This window comes from Saccopteryx leptura, chromosome 11 (genome assembly GCF_036850995.1).
Source record: "Saccopteryx leptura isolate mSacLep1 chromosome 11, mSacLep1_pri_phased_curated, whole genome shotgun sequence".
NCBI classification, from domain to species: Eukaryota; Metazoa; Chordata; class Mammalia; order Chiroptera; family Emballonuridae; genus Saccopteryx; species Saccopteryx leptura.
Genome location: NC_089513.1, coordinates 58,315,910 through 58,336,581, shown reverse-complemented (window position 1 = coordinate 58,336,581; position 20,672 = coordinate 58,315,910). Strand labels below are relative to the sequence as shown.

Genomic DNA, 20,672 nt, shown 5'->3' with positions numbered 1-20,672 from the left:
CATAAAAGAGAAAAAAGACAAGTTTTTCTGACCTTGAGGCTGTTAAGGTCTCAGTGGCCCAGATGTCAGAGAACAAAGGTAGAGATGATGAAGAAGGCTCCGGGAAGGAAGCTGGGAGTTCAAAGGCAGAAGAGGAGCAGGTCAGGGTGTGCACTGGTCATTCCCAAGGCTAGTCACACAGGAAGGAAGCCTACAGTTATGCGTTTCCCCAGAGTTGGAAGAAATAAAGAGCGTCAGAAAGCAGGCAAATAAGTAAATTGCTCTGGGTTTCTAGAGTAAAATCTCCATTTCGTTACTGCATTTATTAGACAATGAGCAAAGCTCATGAACCTGGCAAGGCTGTCAGGACAGAAGAATATCAGAGTGAGCAGCCAGATGGAAAAGAACTTCACGGTTAGCACAGTACTCAGGACACAGGACACAGTGATTTCAGGCTCACACTCCAGGGAGACATTGTATTTTCAGGGTGAAAACAAAGTGGGGTTGTTATTTTTCCCTTTTTTATCTTTTTCCCTTCAAAGTACTCATCACCTTGTTTACCCTTAGGGGCAAAATTAAACGGGTTAAGTAAAAGCAGGAGTCGCTACAGGTCGGAGAAACTGTCTCTTAGGTCTGCAGTCGACTGACAGTGGTTCCCCACTGACATCTGGTGTGGAAAATGTAGGTAGCCTTCTTGTGAATTAAATAAAGGTCATTTGAAGAACCAAGTTCAATGGCAGGAGAGGAGGCCAACTGTAACAGCTATATGTTTATAACTCAAGACTTCCTTCTCAGGATCAGCAATGGTGTGCCCTCCAAAGAGACCAGACTTGGATATCTGGTCAACCCAGGGACCCCTGAGTACACTGTGTCACCAGGAGTATGTTAACTACAATGTGGGACTGAAGCTGTCAACTCATTCATTCATTCATTCAAAAAGTCAGAAAGGCTCAGAAGTGTCAGGTACTGTTCTAGGCATGGAAGCAACAAACATTATGCCTAGAGGGAGTCTCTCTTGGTTGGGTAAGAAACCAGCCCCAGATGGATGGGCTTGCAGAGGGACTCATAGGGACAGAGGCAGCAGACTCTTGAATTCATCCTCTTTGGGGTTCGTGGAGGGGTGACTAGGCCTTGAAGACTGAACGGAAGTGGTCTAGGCAGAATACACAGCACGTTCAAACATAAGGAGGCAGGTAGGAGTGTAGAAGGAACAAGACAAGGCTCGGGGAAGGGAGATCACCGGATGGCCAAGGACAGAAGAGCAGCGAGAGAGACAGGGTCAGGATGAAGAAGCCATGTGTCATACTGAGAGTGGATTCAACAGGAAAGGTAAAGAGGAACTGCTACAAGGTTTTAAACAATGTAATGGCATGAGAAGAAGCCCACTGGGAAAACCGCTTCTCCCTGTTCTGGAGGAATGAGAAGCTGACTGGAAGCAAGAAGTTCAATTATGAAGCTTCTGTAATGGTTCAGTGTATCATTTTGCCTGAATAAATAAGATCAAAAAAGGCAACGGCTTTCAACAAACAGAAGTAAAATTTTTTTTGTAGTCTTGGGAGTGCTACTGACCATCTTTTGCAGGTTGTAGAGAGAAGTGTTATCAAGAAGTTATATTAAAAGAGAAAAAAAGATGGGGAGAAGGAGGGAAGGAGAAAAGAAGGATCTTCTACTAATTTAGCACTATATCTGAAGAAAAATTTTGCGAAATACCTATATGTCCTATTTTAATACATCTTAAATTGTGTAAATCAATCATCCTGGTACTTTTTAATGCAGTGCTTAGGTATGGCAACTAACTACAATGACAGTTCCTGTCTGAATATACCTATAATTTATAATAATAGAAGTGCTTATTATATATAATAACTTTTTTAAACCACTTAATTAGACTTTTTGCATAATTTGAAGTGTTGGCCAATCATAATATTTGGTTGTAGAAAATTCTACCAGTGTATGTTGAGTGCAGTTGACATGATGATCTTTCTCAGATGATGCAGTTCTTAAAGTGGCTCAAGGTCATTATTAGGAACATCATTGTTCATGGGACGGTGGTGTGGATAAAGAGATATTGGACTGAACAGGTAACAGCTCTGTTTAAGCCATGAAAAGTTTTCCTCCTTATTTTTCTTACAAGAGTGTGAAAACATGTGTGTGAGTGCACACACAAACAACTTCAACATTTTGGTTAACTGAAGATTCTAGATGTTTTGGTTAATTGAGAAGACTAATTAGTCGGGTTCTCATTAAGATTTTGCTGTAAATAAATCCAAGGAAAAGAGCATCTAAGAATGAACAACTATCCAGTAAGAAAGTAGCTATGAGTTTCCTGTCTTTGAGGTAGCTTTGGGTTATCTGATATGTGCCTTTTTTCCCTGTATAAAGTAAAAAAAAAATGTGTTGATAACTAAAATTTGTGTAACACTTGACAATCCACTTTATGCATATTATATCTAATATATCAAATGATAGTTACTATACGAGTAGAGAAAGGAGTCAATAGAGAACCACACTTTAATGTGAAGAGTTACACAAACAGCCAGTCTGTGATACCAGCTCAGCTGGAAGCTCTCCCTAACACTGCTCCCTGTCCAGTGGGATTCTGAATAAATACCGGTAGGTTATCAAATATCTCCAACCTCAGGGGTCCATGACCTGGGACAAGATCAAGTTATTATGACAAATAATAATACAACTGTGGAAGAAAAAAGTCTCCTCTGGAATGAAATTGTTCACCTGTTGAAAACAAATTCATTCCTGAAGACTTCAGAGTACAGTTTTATAGATTAGCACTTCCAGCGAATGAAATGAGATCCCGGAGCTCTGGAGGGTTTATTCACGTGCGTGCAAGTGAGTGCATGTGTGTGAGTGTGTGTATTCGTGCATGTGTGTGCATCTGTACGAGTGATTTACTCCCAAGGAATAAATTACTCCACAACAGTAATCCTAAATGACTATAGAACAATATTAATTACTACCATCATTGCAATAATCTACTCTTCAGAGAGTGAAAATTTCCAATGCTATCAAACAAAAAACCAGGTTTCATGAAATGAAAGGAAGCACAGGGTTGACCGTTTATGCAGGGATTTACAAGCTAAAAAAAAAAAATGCCTTAGTGACCAGGTAACTATTTACATCACTGAACTGGCCAGATTATGCATTCAGAGAGCTGTGCTTAGCGCAGTTTTCAAAGGGGACAAATACAGTACTTCTACTAGTCATCCACAGCAAAGCTTGTTTCTCAACCCATGGTGCCCTCAAAAAACAACGCAGTCCATTGATGGGACAACACAGAAGGGTGTGGAAAAGGGAAAGGTTAAGTGACTGCTTGCCTTTTGAAAGTTGATATTCATTCATTCAACAAATAGCGGAGAGCCTACTATGTGTGAGCCTATCTTTCAGGCAGGGAGCACTGTTTTAGGAAAAGTGAAAGGGCAACGCACTCCAGGGTCCTCATCCCGATTTTTCCAAATATATTCTGCAGTTTTTCACCTGCTTATCTAGATTGAGAATCAAAAGTTCCAAACAGATAATGAAATGTAAAATTAGTTGGAAAGCAAACAATTTTCAAGCAAACTTTGAAAACAAATCTTTGATCAGGTTAGCCTTTATATACGTACTTTAATGCTTTAAAAAAAAAACTAAAAAAAGGCTAAATAGGTATAATGTCAAAACATGAATAATGGTTTTCTCTGGGTAAAGGGTTTTAAATGATTCTTTTCTGGCTCATTTTGCATGTTTCTGTATTTTATACAATGTGACATGTAGTCCTTTGATAATCAGAGTGAGAAAATATTCTCAAGTTAGGACTGGTTCGATACCTAAAAACTTAAAGCAGATAAAATGAGACTGATTAGATTAAATGCAGGTAATTACTTAGCCATGAAATTGCCCTGCCCAATTAAATAAGCAGTCATTACTGTAAATGTGTGCTTTGAAGTGGATACTGCTAGATAAACTCCAGGGCAGCTTTTCATGTTTTGGAATAAAAGCACGTATGTAGCACAGACATATTGGATTTTACTGCTACACAGAAATCTGTGCTTACCAACCTCTTCTTTCTATTTCCATTATTATTATTATTATTATTATTATTATTATTGTTATTTTTTATAAAAGCAAAGAGAGCTGCTTTGGCCAATCTTTAAAACGTGATGTCTAAAAGAATTTTCCCTTCATGAAATGTATCACGAAATCAATATTTAAAATTCCTGGCTCCATCTAACTTTAGTTGAGCACGAAGTAATTCTCTCTGTGTTTTTATTCTAATGCCATGGTCCCCAAACACTGGGGTTGAACCACTGAGTGCTAAAGTTGCATGATGGGTTTGCAGCTGGCTGCTGCAGCCACATTCGTGCTTTTCAGCACAGCTGTGTGCATGTGCGGTGTGTGCATGTGCTAACTGTGTGCACGGTGTGTTTGTGCATGTCTGTGGTGTGTGTGCGTGCATGCTACGAGTCCCAGCAGGGAAAATACTGCAGTCAACCATAGGGTGACATCATCCTCCCAGCTCTGGGGCTCTGCAATAGCTTTTTTTCTTAACCTCTAGATATTCTTCAGGACTCTTCAGGAAAGGGGGAATGCTCCTCCTTACAACCCCTATCCCTGGCAAGCAGCGGCACCTGGCACAAAGTCAGTTCTAATAAATGTACCTGTTGAATGAATGGTTAGCGAATGAATGAATCTGGAAAACCCTATAGAACAAAATACTGTTAATTGTTTTGGAGTGACACCATATCCTTTTTCAAACCTAGATACCGATCATGTGACTTTCCAGAATAATTTTATTCCCCAACTGGAGAGAACTAAACAATTTGTACATGTAAAATCTTGACACAGTGAGAAGTCACACTTGGAGAATGGCAGGTTTTTTACTGAGGTTTTCTCTATAATCACTTCGACTCTACTGGCAGTTTATTGACATGTCCTGCTATGCAAGCTTTCAATAGAAGTATATAATCTCTAACTTATCTTTTTATGTTTCTAGTTCTAATGTTTTATGCTTCTCTTTAATTGATTATATAAAGTTATCAGTCTGTCCCTAAACAGTGTGTAATTATAGTCTTATTATCCACTCATTTTTAGTGCTTTTCTCATTTAGAGAGAAAAAGTATAAACATGGTGATCATAGATCTGCTTAGCCACATGTTTAAAGCAACTCAATTTATTTCACAAAATAACATTAACATCTGTCCAAGAACCTTGCCCCATTATGAACAGATGAGTCATATTTCTTTTCAACATTTCATTTTATGACTGAGGAGGAAACAGTATGAAAAAGACAATGTTTTCTTGTTTATAAGAACTCTCTTCAGTAAAATGGTATTTCAATGATTCTTCTTTTATCCTACTCAGAATATTTCCTCACATTTTGTTGGTTAAGCTATCATTCAGTAATATACACAGTTTTTAAATATTTTGATAGAATAGATGCTCGAATGAAAGGGAAGAGCTCAAAACTGTCTTCACCTTTCAGAAAAGTAAATGAATTGAACAAAAGTGAACAGCACTGGGGAATAAGAACATCTCTCTCAACATCAGCTCCAAAACTGAAAATCAAAGAGATGTTAGTTAGCACTTTGCTGTGCATTTAAGCACTACTGATTTTGGAATACCTCGTGCCGATCTGTGTTTTTAGAGCTGAATGATTTTTGCAGCTTTTCCTCTAAGCAAAGAAAACAGTGATAATGGACATCTTCCAGCTGCATACCTTCATAACATTCAATAGGTTTTATCTGGATTAGGAAATGCGATTGTTTTCAGAAGTTGCGGGAGAGGACAGTACCAATGACATATATATTTTTATGCCATTAAATTTTAAATTTGAGTTTTGCACTGCATTTCCATCTTTAAAAAAATAGCAAAAGTAAACAATGGACTTGAGTCTTGCCGGAACTTAATTTATTCACTAACAGGACCTAAAGGTGATTTGTAACTTGCGATTAATTGAAATAAAAGTAACCAAAAATCTGGACAAAAATTGTACGCCCAACATAAGGCATCCTCACAAAGAATCTTCATGAAGGTCTTGTACATTTTTTAATCATATTAATGTGACTTATTAGTGTAACAAAAAGTCTGTGTCTGAAATGTAATTGTTTGTCACAAGTACATTTATAATCACAGAAAATGTGCTTTTACCTACTAATCACTACCATTAATAGACAGATGGTGTCCTATGGTTAGCAAAAGAAAACGCTTATTTATCAGGGAAAAAAATCGTTCAACTATCCTAAGGAGATTTCAGGTAATTTCTTTCAGACTTACAGCATCTATTACAATATATGATCAAGTGCCATCTGTTACTACTGAATTTTTAAATGCTTGTAAAACCCCTTCCTATAGAGTACAACACAGCCACTCTCTTGGGTTAGTTTAACACCCATTTTCTATTAAAACTACTTCAGTCAAGTAAAATTCAGGCAAAAAAAATAAAAGGGAAGGGAGAATACCCAATTCTTTACTGGTGTCTTTCTTACATTATCCAAATGAATTATTACAAGCCTTTCTTAAATCACGAGGATTTATACAGTGAACAAATATTCCCTGTGTCTTTTCTTCCCTCCAGTTGGATACTCCTTACAAGGATCTAAGTAGATCTTTGGGACACTTCAGTGCTACTAACTTTGTCATCGCAGATTCACTTTGAAATAGGATAACTTTTCGCAGGGTTATCCAGGTCATCCAATTACACTTTGCAAACCTTTGTTTTTAATCTTTTATCCTCTTTGTCATACACACACACACACACACACACACACACACACACACAGTGTGAGCACACGTGCACACACAAGCCCACTGGGTCTAGCCTCACAGTCCTCCCATTTATCATTCAGGGCATGGGCTGCCCCTCCATTCTCTCTCCCCCCAGCCTGTTCTCCAGGCAGAAGGCACAGCTGGGTCTGGGTAATCCCTGATCCAAAGGAGTTCAGGCCAACTCACATCTGAATTTAGAGATTTGGGGCTATATCCAGACCTCACTAGGGACACACTTGAGCTCTTGTTACCTGCCAGCTATTAAAATCCCAGCTGGGACTAGAGGGGTAGGAAGTCTAATTACAACCCCCACCTCTCAAGGAAAGGAGAAGAATCTCAGTACAAACTGGCCCAGGCTGCATCTCTGAGGATTGCTTTTATTGTCCAAAAGTCAATGGTTTTATGCAAAAAAAAAATGTTTTTGCCAAATTTCAAGTAATTTTTCATTTTAAAGTCATTTGACCATACTGTCTTTTTTCTTTACAGATATTACGACAGGTTTTTTGTAAGGAGGAACGATTTCCTCTGTTTCATCTCTCTTGCTCTCTTTTTTCTGGTGTGTGTGGCAGCTGCTGTTTGATCTGTTCATTGGCTCTGATTTGTTTCATGTTTCAGCCAAAGATTAAAACTACTCTGTAATTCTAAGCAGATGGGCCTAGGAGTGCAACCCTATAATTATACCTTCTCTCTTTGGCCCTCGAATTGCAAGCCTTCCACCCTGACTTTTAAAGTCTGGGATCACTAGAGTTCAGAATACACACCTTGGCAATCAGGCGGGTCTGGCCCAGCCCAACATGTTTGCAAGGTCTGTGTGGCTGTGCTGCCCAAGCCCCCTGCCTAAAGCAGGACTACAAAACAAAACAGCCAACAAAATAGCCATGTACAGCTTGCAGGTTAACCTTCCTCAATCTTCTGCAATGGCCATAGCCTGATCTTCAGGGCTAACTACAAAGCATTCTGAAGCTCCCCAATCAGCTGCAGATCCTACTCAGAAATGTCCAGATTACCTGGAGGGTAATCTGATCTGCAGAGATGTGGGTTGACTGTGGTAGGTACTGAGGAAGCAGAGCCACACTCCTGGTGGAGGCTCCCAGTGGAGACACTCTGCTGAAGGCAGGTGTCCACCATTAAGGAAAGTTCGCTCAGGACATCAGAATGGGCTCCATATGTTCTGCCACCGCCTGTCCAGATGATGAACATCAATCTAGCACAAAATCTGCCTTGGCAACTCCCAGGCAATTGCTTTGATTTTCTCAGGGCAATTCCCGGAACTCTTATAAACTATGGATGTTCTCTGTGTGTTTACTAGACCTCCTAAGAAAATGTAGCGAATGCAGCACAGAGACAAAATGATCAAGCAACGGCTTGAGGAAAATAAGGCATCAAGTTCAAGAGAACTTAGGTGACTGGTTTTAATTATTACACCGTGGCTATTAGGAATCCCTTGCTTCTTGTAACTGCACCCAGTCTACTTGGGAGAAGACCCCATCACCACCCTTTCAAAAAACACTAGTCCTAGGAAAGGCACACAGATACACTCGCGTGCTGTTCTTCTGCTCAAATAATCGTAGTTTCTCTTTCAGTCCCATAAAAGCTTGGACCACATCAAGAGCTCCTCCTGCGCTGACACTTTGGAACCAGGACCGCAAAGCCTGTGATTTCATGAGTCTACAGTTGGAAAATCTAACAGTGGATAAAACTTTTCCCTAGGACTTGAGGCAGTGGATTCAGGAGATAAAAGTTGTGCGTGACATTTGTAACCTTCCTGAAAAGAAAACTCCAGCAGCCAAAGAGGTCCGGGCGCTGCCAGGGGAGAGGAGCTCAGAGCCTAGGCAACGCCAGCCCCTCGTCGAGAGCGGAGCGGGAGGAAGCGGGAGCTGCTCGGCGGGCGGGGAGGGAGCGCCGCGACCGAGACGGGCTCCGCGGGAGCTCTCTGCCGCTCCCGGGGCTCCCGCGGCTCCCGCCCCCCGGCTCCGGCTCCCGCTCCCGCTCCCGCTCCGGCGGGCAGCCAGGCACCGCCACCCCGCCTCGGACTCACCGTGAAGCAGGAGGGCCGGGAACAGGTATGTGAGCAGGAGGCGGCACAGACAGGACATCTCCGGTCCTCCTCCGGGACCTCCCGCGCGCCTGGAACCGCTCGAGCCGCGAGCCGTCCGGGGCCCCTGCTCCCCGGGAAGCGCCGCGGCGCCGCGCGCGCGCTGCTCTCCCGCCTCCAGCCTGGGGCCACACGGCGCGGCGTCGGCGCGAGCAGGGCGAGTGCTCCGGCGCGGGGCCACGGGGGCGGGACGCTCCTCGGCCCCAGCCCGAGTGCGGCCGGGCCGGGCCGGCGATCAGGCGGCCGCGGCGCGGGGCCCCATCCCCGGGGGGCGCGGCACGGGGGCCGCGGGGCGCGCGCTCCCTCGGCGCCGGGGGGCCCCGCGCGCCCGGCCTGTCCCTGTCGGCGCTGCGGCTCTCTCCGCGCCCGGACCCGCCGCGTCCCGTCCCGGTCGCCGCCGCCGCAGCGCGCGCCCCACGGAGCTGCTGTGGCCGCCGCCGCCGCCGCAGCTGCAGCGTCTCTTCATATTTCCAGAGCGCCGCCGGCGGGGCGGCCGGGCCGCGGGGCGGAGGAGGGGCTGGGGGAGGGACCGGGGAGGCGACGCCGCGCCACCGCCCCCGGGCCGCCGCGGGGGATGGGGGCGCGGGGACTTGAAAGGGCGTGTCGGGCGCCGCCTCTCGCAGCTCCTGCCTCCCTCTCCACCCCCTTTCCCTCCGCCGCCACCCCCGCCGCGGCTCCCCTCCTGCCTCTGCTCCCCCCGCCGCCCTCCCGGCCGCCCACTTCCCTCCACCCTTGCCCTTCTCCTCCTCGCTGCGAGCACCCTCCCCCGAAAGTTCCCCTTCTCTTGCCCCCAGGCTCTGCGCAGCCCTCTCCTCCTCCCCAGCTGCCCACTCCGTGGGAGCTTCTTTCTTCGAAGGGCTTACAGCCCTTGGCACCGCCGGCAGGGAAAGAAAACGTGCCCTTTAGCTCCCTGCCTCCACCCCGGGGAACTTGGGACCTTTTCTCTTCCCTCGACAGGGGTGGATGCCCCATTTGTGAAAGGTGTTCCAAAGGATGGACGAGGGGCGCTGGGAGGCTGGGGGTCTCACTTGAGGTCTGAGAAAAATGGGTTTGCAGAGATTGGTGTGTGTGTGTGTGTGTGTGTGAGAGATGGGTTTGCAGAGATTGGTGTGTGTGTGTGTGTGTGTGAGAGAGATGGGTTTGCAGAGATTGGTGTGTGTGTGTGTGTGTGAGAGAGAGATGGGTTTGCAGAGATTGGTGTGTGTGTGTGTGTGTGTGAGAGAGAGATGGGTTTGCAGAGATTGGTGTGTGTGTGTGTGTGTGAGAGAGAGATGGGTTTGCAGAGATTGGTGTGTGTGTGTGTGTGTGTGTGTGTGTGTGTGAGAGAGGGAGGGGGAGAGAGAGATGGGATAGAAGATAGAAGAGAAAAGAAGAGGAGAAAAGAGAAGAGTTGAGGCCTGGAAAGTTGCTCAGGGTGGGGGCGCTGCCGTGCGGGGCTCCCTGGACAGTGCAGTACTTGCTCTAACTGGACGTGCCCCCCATAGGTTAGTGCCTGGGCTCCTCTGCTGCGCGTGAGAGCCCTCACCGGTCCCAGTCTGTGAAGGGAATGGTGTAGGCAGCAGGAGCCCTTTCCCTTCCTCCATCCTTCCGGGAAGCAAATTACCTGTTGAAACAAAGGAGAAATGTTAGAGGAAGACTCCCTGTCAGTCCCCAAGAAAGAGCACCCAGGCCCCTTCTGTGAGTCTTCTCTTCCAGGCCAAGTCTTGATTTTTATTTATGTTCTGTGGGTCTGGGGGTGTATGTTCAGTTTTGCATTGGGTTTTACAACCCAAAGGCAGAAACAACTTCCACTCTCTTAATTCCCCAGGGCTCAAACAAGCTGCTTTCCATAAGTGGTGGCCCCCATGCTGGCCTGAAGTGCCCTGGACTCGAATTTATCTGGAGGTCTTTCTTCTGCCAAGAAGATCCTCCAGCCATTCTGTGACCACCAGGTAGAGGCTTCTTCAGTTACCTAGGCTAAATGTCACCACCTCCTCTCTAAGCTGAGGAACAGCCACAGGACCAGATGGAATCAAAAGAACATTTCTTGACTCAATTGTACTGGTGTTATTTATAAATAAAAACACTTAAGAAAAACGATGCCTGACTTCCCAAGAGAGTCTTTTGCCACTTTAAACAAAGTAGTAATTAAACTTGTGCTTTAGTCTTTCAAAAGGAGTGGGTCCTAAGCATCGGTGTGAAACTTAGTAAAATAGATGAGAATACATTTGACAGTTTTCGCTTTTTTAATTTTCTGAGAAAGCCACGGATCCATTGATGCCATGGAGCTGATACTGTTTGATGTGCTTTAATTTTTATCACCGTCATTATCATCTTTCCACCTTTAATATGAGGATCATAACTCATGCCACCTGCCTAGCTCACAAGGATGTTGTGAGGATTAAAGTGTTAGTATTTGCAAATCTTGAAGATGAAAGACTCCCTGCATGTGAGGAAAAGGAAGATTGTTACAATAATGCCTGTGATCAGGAGCTATCTTTTTATGTTGGGCTTGCTCTTCAAGCATCTCTGTAGGTCAACGTTGTTCCTTATGGCTTCATTGTCCTTGTTTGTCTCTGTTTCGAGGTTTGGGTAGCAGATGATGACTCATGAGTTTGAATGTTGCCCAAGGATCAATCGAGCTTAAAGCAGGAACTTGATTTCCTCGAGAATGTGGGGCAGTTGAAAATGATGTAAACAGCACTTTTGGCTGCTTATGCAGAACATTAGCCTCATCACCAAGCACACAGCAAGGCAAGGTCTAGCTTTTCTAGGCCTTTTAGTCATTTGATGCCTTTTAGTCTATTGGGGTACGTTTGAAAGAAGCAAACAACATTAGAGAGTGTTAGAGATGGTATGTTTATGTATAAGCAACTGGGTTGATAGTAATTGAGAAATGTAAGGTCATTTATCACATTAGCGGAACAATTAGATAATACATTTACTTAAATAATTATTTGATTCAGTCATTTAAAAAAAAGAAGAAGAAGAAGAAAACCAGCAGTCCAGCCGTAATTTGTGTCATCCTGACAGTCAAGTTGATTCCATTTTTGTTTTTTCAACTGGTTTCACTGGTGTGGTATAAACACAGCCTAGATGATGTCACCAGTTTCAAATTTCTTTTGCCAGTTTATTTTCCACATGTAGTGTCATTAGATTTAAGTTCTTGACCTTCAACATAACATCTTGCCAGGGGTGCTACTCCCAGATACAACCCCATCGCCTTCTGCCTGTCTACCAGGTACAGACTATAGTTAAAGCAGGGGTCCCCAAACTACGGCCCCGCGGGCCACATGCGGCCCCCTGAGGCCATTTATCCAGCCCCCGCCGCACTTCCGGAAGGGGCACCTCTTTCATTGGTGGTCAGTGAGAGGAGCATAGTTCCCATTGAAATACTGGTCAGTTTGTTGATTTAAATTTACTTGTTCTTTATTTTAAATATTGTATTTGTTCCCGTTTTGTTTTTTTACTTTAAAATAAGATATGTGCAGTGTGCATAGGGATTTGTTCATAGTTTTTTTTTTTTATAGTCCGGCTCTCCAACGGTCTGAGGGACAGTGAACTGGCCCTCTGTGTAAAAAGTTTGGGGACCCCTGAGTTAAAGGGTTCACTTTCTGCAGGACTTTTTACTCTCACTGTTAGTGTACTGCACGAGAATAATGGGAAAAAATACACTGTAAGTTGTCTTAGAGTGCTTGTATGTGGATATATGCTTTGAATAATAAAATCGAGAGGAAGGCATTTCCAGGAATGGGATTGTGAGTTCCAACTCAGAATCTGGCCACCTGAAAAACCCTTACAGAGAATCTCCTCGGACCACTTATAAGAACCAAGCGTGGAGCAGGAGTGTGTGTAGCCAGTCCCTGGTTGTAGCAGAAGAGTTCCTGACCAAGGCAGCTGGACAGAATTCCCTTAGCATCAATAAGTAAGTATGTTAGAATACTCAGAGCTGCCCACAAACAACTCTTACCACGTTGATGTGGAAGAAGAAGCTCAAAGGGGCCGAGTTCTCCGCCACATAGCACATCGCAGGCACACTTGGAATCCCCGTGACTGTTCCGTCACCAGCTCACAAGACCTCTCTCACATGTTTACCAGGTGGTCCCTTCCCGTGAGCCCTGCTAGTCTTAACAAACAGCCTCAATAATTGGCTCGGTCTCTGAGTCAGAGCCAGCTTTGCTCTTCCACAGGCATTCTGAGTCACAGGCAGATTTTCTGGTATGTCTGCACGGGGCGCAGAGCTTGAGTGATGACCTCGGATTGATTTTCTTAGGAAAGTGTCTCGATCTTCAGTGAACACAGAGTGGTAGAGAGCTCCAATACGTTGTTATGCTGGGGAGACACGAGGACCAATGTCCTTAAAAACAGGTTACAATTTGGTTTCCTAATGCAGTCCTTGTGAAAGCTAATCTGAAGGTGTGCCATCACACAGATCATCTGGAACTTCAGAGGCCAGGTCTTTCGGGCCTTGAGGAAATGATAGTATTAAGAAGGGTCAGAAGGGGCTCAGCGGTAGAGCATTGGCCTGGCGTGCGGGGGACCCGGGTTCGATTCCCGGCCAGGGCATGTAGGAGAAGCGCCCATTTGCTTCTCCACCCCCTCCCCCTCTCCTTCCTCTCTGTCTCTCTCTTCCCCTCCCGTAGCCAAGGCTCCATTGGAGCAAAGATGGCCCGGGCGCTGGGGATGGCTCCTTGGCCTCTGCCCCAGGCACTAGAGTGGCTCTGGTCGCGGCAGAGCGACGCCCCGGAGGGGCAGAGCATCGCCCCCTGGTGGGCAGAGCGTCGCCCCTGGTGGGCGTGCTGGGTGGATCCCGGTCGGGCGCATGCGGGAGTCTGTCTGACTGTCTCTCCCCGTTTCCAGCTTCAGAAAAATACAAAAAAAAAAAGAAGGGTCAGAAGGGATTAAAGCCTTAATTTCAAATCATGCTCAACTATGTGTATGGATGAAAACATTTTACTCCCTCTGCATCCTCAGAGGCTGGGATATGGCAACTGGAATAAATGGACTTTTCTTGAAAGTTGCTAGATGTCAGTACAAGCCCAAGACCTAGGGTCGTTCCTCTAGCCCAGGAGTAGTCAACCTTTTTATACCTACCGCCCACTTTTGTATCTCTGTTAGTAGTAAAATTTTCTCACCGCCCACAGGTTCCACAGTAATGGTGATTTATAAAGTAGGGGAAGTAACTTTACTTTATAAAATTTATAAAGCAGAGTTATAGCAAGTTAAAGCATATAATAATAATTACTTACCAAGTACTTTATGTCGGATTTTCGCTAAGTTTGGCAGAATAAATCTTTATAAAACAACTTACTATAGTTAAATCTATCTTTTTATTTATACTTTGGTTGCTCCGCTACCACCCACCATGAAAGCTGGAACACCCACTAGTGGGCGGTAGGGACCAAGTTGACTACCACTGCTCTAGACTGTAAACATCTGGAGGACAGGAGTGGTGCTTAATCACCTCCATACTCCTTTCAGCACCTATTTTCAAAATACTAAAAACACCCATGCCAGTATTCTCAGTATTTTGCCCACAGCAAGACTTTAATAAATGGTAAAGACAGTAAATTGAAAACAATCTTACAGCTCTTCCTCAGAGGCAGAGCTAATAAAATTACCCTGAGGAGTCTTTAGGAAGGGGCATACTTCTGAGTTATATTTTTAAAAACATGTTAATTAGAACAAACTCTATTTGGAAAATAAAATGTCGTTTTAGATGTGTCTTTGAGTGGCATAGTCTTCTGAACTTATGAAAGTAAAGATTGCATTGCATTTTAAATTCACGGAGGTTATCAGAGAAAACAAATAAAATGTAAGCTCAGGCCCTGGCTGGTTGGCTCAGTTCTAGAGCGTCGGCCTGGCGTGTGGAAGTCCCGGGTTCGATTCCCAGCCAGGGCACACAGGAGAGGCGCCCATCTGCTTCTCCACCCCTCCCCCTCCCGCAGCCAAGGCTCCATTGGAGCAAAAGATGGCCCGGGTGCTGGGGATGGCTCCTTGGCCTCTGCCCCAGGCGCTAGAGTGGCTCTGGTCACGACAGAGCGAAACCCTGGATGGGCAGAGCATCGCCCCCTGGTGGGCGTGCCTGGTGGATCCCGGTCAGGCACATGCAGGAATCTGTCTGACTGCCTCCGGTTTCCAGCTTCAGAAAAAACAAAAAACAAACAAAAAAAATACAAAAAAAAAATATAAGCTCAGCATTCATTTGTTAGTTCATTCATTCGTTCATTTATTCATCCAACCAACGTATACTGTGTATCAGGTATACATGTGCAACCATCCAAAACTAAAGACAGCTACGTCTGAGGGTGATTTAGGTTAACCATCTGCTCACCCTTTGTCACAGGTCTGTTAGAGGGGCTGATGAGAAGACTTATCGCTGGAGGAAAATTCAAGCAGGAGGTGAAACATTTTTGTCTGTACTTTCATGTGACTGTCATAAAATTCTTCCTTGTAGTGCTGGTTGCCATGTATATCCAGCTGCTTTATCTGTATAACTAGATTATTTGGCTCTTTGAGGGTGGGAAGAAAATTGGGTATTATGTTCACATCTCCCTCCAGCCCCTTCACAAGTCGTTCCATAATGGGCATTTGTTGGGCTAGTAGATGAGGCAGGATAAGATCAGACCATCAAGAAAGAGTCTTTATGAGGCCAGCACCACCCAAAGCCACTGCAGCACACAACTACAGACACAGGAAGACACAAAAACACTGGTATTCAATCCGAGCACGCCCTGGGCTGTTACAGTACACATAGCAACGCTCAAACATGTTGACAAGTGAGGAGCAGTATGCCGCATTTGTTAAAGAGCCAGATGCACCAGGCTCAAGCCTCTCAGCTGGAGGACCTTAGGCATGTTACCTAACACAGCTATCAAATGAGAGGGAGGAGGATGTACTACGTGTAGTCAAGCACTATGTAAATGTACCCTAAAAAATAACTCACTAATAGTGATGACTTTAGACTTGACCATACATTCTCAACATTGGTGAAATTGCCTCCAAGGAAGAAAATTGATACTTGGGGGGGGGGGTCTCCAAAAAATCATGAAAAGGAGTTTAAGAAACACCGTACTAGAGGAATAACATATTAGTCTTATTATAATTAATCATATATTAAATATTTATAATAACAGTTTCTTTAATTCACTGGATAGATTTTTATTATATAAAATCAAATATGTTTTATTTTACGTGACTAGCCTCCTAACATAACATCACATTCAATATTATTATCTTTGATTTAGATACGTCAATATACTAGTCTCTCTTTACAGATAAGAAAGCTAAGACCAAAGAGTCAGTGGTTTGTCTGGAAATCGTACAACTTATATGATAGAATCAGTAGGTTTTCTAATTCCCAGGAAGGTGCTATTTTCAGCACCAAGGTTGTACAAAAAAATTATTTTTACCTCTTAGAAGCAGAATATTGATTTTGATGTGTTTTGAGACATTCAAGCTAAAATGCTGTGTAGGCTATTTGGACATTTATTATAGTTAAGACCTGAAGGTGTGTTGTGTCATCACTATCTTATATGGAAAATGTCCAAGCAGTTTAGTTTTTAGAACAGATTATTGCAAATAAGATACGAGGGTGGATCAGATAGTCACTAAAATGCTGCCTGCTGGCTGCTGTGGGCCCGAGCTTTGCAGGGTAGGACCTGGCTAGTCCTTTCAGAACATACACGGCTGAATTATCATGTTTTGGCTTGTGCATATTCAGAGCAACGAGCTGTGTAGACATGGCCATGTGCAAACACATTTCATCCACCTTAAACTTGAGGTCCCTAAAGCAGAGCTGAGATTAAACAAAACAATCCTCTGGGCCACCAAATTCAAAGTCACGGACTCCATAGCAATACTTCATCTCCAAGTTTTTGTTAACACTTTGTAATTCACAAAAGGCTTTCAAATGCCTGTTCTTTTTTGGTCTTCATGCACTTTTGTGAAGGGCAGATGACAACCAGGGCTGTTCTGATTCAGAGATGCAAGCTGGAGGTTGGAGAGGTTTACACTGTCTCCACACGATCTCCTCAAGACACATAATACTGCACAATTCCGTGTGTCCGGGTGCTAGCAATGTGTGCTTTATTCGTATGGATGCACCTCGGGCCCTAACTTAGAATCACTTATATTTATTTTTATACAGTAACTTGGTGTTTTTGCCACCTCTATCTATAGGCAGACAGTAGGGGGGAAATCTTTATAAATTGACACAAACACTAAAAAAGCACCAGAGTTCAATTGAAAATAAATTAACCATATCAATGGAGGAAAACTTCACATGCGTACGTAGATTATTGTCTCACATTTTGTCTCTAGAATCATTTATATGCTTTAGCTAATACCAACATTAGGAGCTATCTCCAAACTCTCAAGCGATTAGAATTTTCCTGCAATGGACCCATTGAGTCCAATGGGTAGCTGCACATATGCTGGGAAAATTATGCGGGGAAATATACAAGGAGGTGAGAAACTGGGTCAAGTACACCAGCCTAGCTCATGGAACAAGAGTCAACATAATGGAAGGTCATCCGGAACAGAAGGACCAGCTTGTGTTGGAGGGATTCTCTGGGTGTAAGAGTCTCATGCTGACCAGCTGTCTGATCCCGTGTCAATGGGGATGGCCATACAGCTGTGGGACAGAATGGCTCTGCTGTGAGTGAGGGTGGCTCACAGTCACCAACACACCTGGTGCCCGCAGATGCTCCGGAGATGGAGCAAGTGGTCAAGCTGTACTGTCGGGCTGTTGGCATTTAGGACACACCTCACTCCTTTCATCTTGGAAGCTGAAAAGGGCGGAGCTACTCCAAAGTAGTCAGAAGTTAAACAACTGACCATAAAGTAGATGGGGAAAAAGCCAATCAGAGACTCTTAAACTCGGACGGGGAGACTAGCTGTGATGAGTAGCACAGAGCTTGGGTTTCAGCCAGAGGGCTCTGACTATGAGGGGACCGAGGCCACCTGAAGTCAGACTTGCCCACAGTCACACGTGCTGTAGGCTGGGTCTGGAGCTGGGCAGATACCCGGTTCGTCGTCTCATTGTATAGCATCTTCCCCTCACAAATATGTATTTTCTCTCATAGTGACTAAAAATTTGGGAAGCAGAACCTTATGAGGCATGTTGTTTGTTAAATTAATTGTACTTTGGATTTCCTCTTAAGTGCATGTCTGCATCACTCATTCTTCTCCCATGGCATCAGTCCTGGCTTTGCTGCTCTGGAGATGTGTCCGGTTCTTCTGTCCCGGAACTCAAGTATCTTCCACTTCACAGCAAGTTCGCGGTTCATAGTCACTATCCAAGTGTCTAACATTGTGAAGCTCATCCACGGAACCTGATAAGTAACACGATTCTTTTCTGTCTCCGTGGTACCGGCTGATCCCCTCGGGCCCCTCTTTACAGTCTAGCCCTGCGGTTCTGTGAGGGTGAGCCACGGGGAGAAGTACTCCTGAACGGTCATTGCAGAGCGGGTCTGGGGAGAGATGGCCAAAGGACAGAAATTAGAGGCTACGTTCTGATGCATATTCTGCCATACCCTCCCAGGTAATCAGCCACATCTTTCCCACATTTTAGTGCAGAATGAAATACGAAAGACATTGTCCCTGTTGTTGCACAGTTGGAGGTGCTGAGGAAGTTAGGCCTAGCAGCTCCCCTAGAGCAGTGGTCCCCAACCCTTTTTGGGCCACGGACCGGTTTAATGTCAGAAAATATTTTCACGGACCGGCCTTTAGGGTGGGATGGATAAATGTATCACGTGACCGAGACAAGTGTCAAGAGTGAGTCTTAGGCCCTGGCCGGCTGGCTCAGCGGTAGAGCGTCAGCCTGGCGTGCGGGGGACCCAGGTTCGATTCCCTGCCAGGGCACATAGGAGAAGCGCCCATCTGCTTCTCCACCCCTCCCCTCTCCTTCCTCTCTGTCTCTCTCTTCCCCTCCCGCAGCCAAGGCTCCATTGGAGCAAAGATGGCCTGGGCGCTGGGGATGGCTCCTTGGCCTCTGCCCCAGGCGCTAGAGTGGCTCTGGTCGCAGCAGAGCAATGCCCCGGAGGGGCAGAGCATCGCCCCCTGGTGGGCAGAGCATTGTCCCTGGTGGGCGTGCTGGGTGGATCCCGGTCGGGCGCATGCGGGAGTCTGTCTGACTGTCTCTCCCCGTTTCCAGCTTCAGAAAAAATACAAAAAAAAAAAAAAAAGAAAGAGTGAGTCTTAGATGGATGCAACAGAGGGAATCTGGTCATTTTTTTAAAAAATAAAACATTGTTCAGACTTAAATATAAGTAAGATGGAAATAATGTAAGTTATTTATTCTTTCTCTACAGACCAGTACCAAATGGCCCATGGACCGGTACTGGTCCGCGGCCCGGAGGTTGGGGACCACCACTGCCCTAGAACATGGCAGATAGGGAGAGAGGTAGAGGCTGGTTCCTTATGTCTCAGCACTGAGACTAAGGCATTGCCAGCCCACGCTGAATTTAGCATGGTACTAACTTGTCACCAATTCCATAGAAGCCACTGCAGCAGACAGACCTCATGACACATAACACTTCTAGGGGTGGGGCTGCTTGCTAGGAGACAGCCATCTGAAGAGGGCTGACCCCATGTATTGTATTGAATTCAGTAACAGGTTTACAATCTAGACCCTGCACAAAACTTTGCATAACGACCCTCTCCTCTCCCCTCCCCTACACTCGTCCACTGCTCTGCCACAGAGAAATGTCCTACCATGGAGATGGATTGTTTTTGCAGGGCTGAGCCCAGGTGTGGAAAGTGGGTGCAGGGCCGGAGGAGTCTTAAAGCACTATGCAGACAGAAGTAGTTATTACAGTAACCACCAGTCTGCGCATGCATTTGTCCAGCTCCAACACTCTTTAATCTTCACCTTGGATAATAAGGGACGCTGATCTAGATGCTCCATTTGCTGGCCAAGTTAACTCAAAGAGATGAGCTGGTGGTGGAGTATGTCTGTGACCAGAGACTTCTGCAGAGGCAACCACTGAAATCAGATTGTGGCGAAATGATCTGAAAACAAATAGATGTTGTCTCCAATAAGTCAAAGAACAGGAACAAAAAAAGAATAAGGAAAAATTACATTACAGAGCAATCTGAGAATAAAGCTGACATATAGAGAGAGCCAAACAGAAAAGAAAGGAAAATATTTAAAACCTTTCTTTTTTATTCGGTAAATACTTATTGAGAACCAAGTTGCATTTGTCCTCTTACACATCCCTTTTATCTTAGTTCAGATGTCACTTCCTCCTGGAAGCCTTTCTCAAGCCACATGTCCCTCCTTTGCCCCCACGGCAGCCCTGACTGTGTTGATGATGGCTGTTGACATGATTGGATGCTTGTGGGAAGGCAGGGCCCAAGTCAGCATTCAGGACAGGGTATGGCACAGTTCCGTATTAAATAAATGTTTGCTAGATAATTGAAATAATGAATATTATGTTCCAGATAGCTGGCTAAGTGCTAGAAATCAAAATGTGTTTCTGGTGGCTCACAGCCAGTGTGAGAAGGCGATGAGAATCCTAGACACGTTCAGTTGATAACCTAAGCCGGGCTGACATGAGGGCACAGTGAAAGCAGGGAGACAACCAGGAGGTAATGGGGGTTTCATTTTCAGTTCTGCTCCTAACACTTTCCCTATTACGAGATGAGGCCTTCCTTAGTCCACTCTCTGTACTGGGTCCTGCCCTGAGGGAGGAGCAGAAGAATGTTTATGTGGACGTGGCTTTGGCCTTGCTGGGTGGAGAACATGGAGCCAGGAGCAGTTCTGAAGTTGTCTTCATTTCTCTGCTACATAGTGTTTGAAAGCCAGTGACAGCGGAACTCCTGATCTTTAGAAATGTGTTCTGGGAAGGATATCACT

The 20,672-nt window shown here is 45.0% G+C and overlaps 1 protein-coding gene across 1 annotated transcript in view; it reads right to left on the bottom strand.

Annotated features, from left to right (window-relative positions):
* The window catches only part of APCDD1 (APC down-regulated 1), a 37,454-nt gene extending 28,476 nt beyond the window's left edge, over positions 1–8,978 (bottom strand). The window contains exon 1 of the mRNA XM_066352261.1: positions 8,777–8,978. Within this exon, the coding sequence (XP_066208358.1) occupies positions 8,777–8,834 (58 nt within the window). The 5' untranslated portion in view covers positions 8,835–8,978. The remainder of the gene's footprint in view (positions 1–8,776) is intronic.
* Between the last annotated feature and the right edge of the window lie 11,694 nt (positions 8,979–20,672).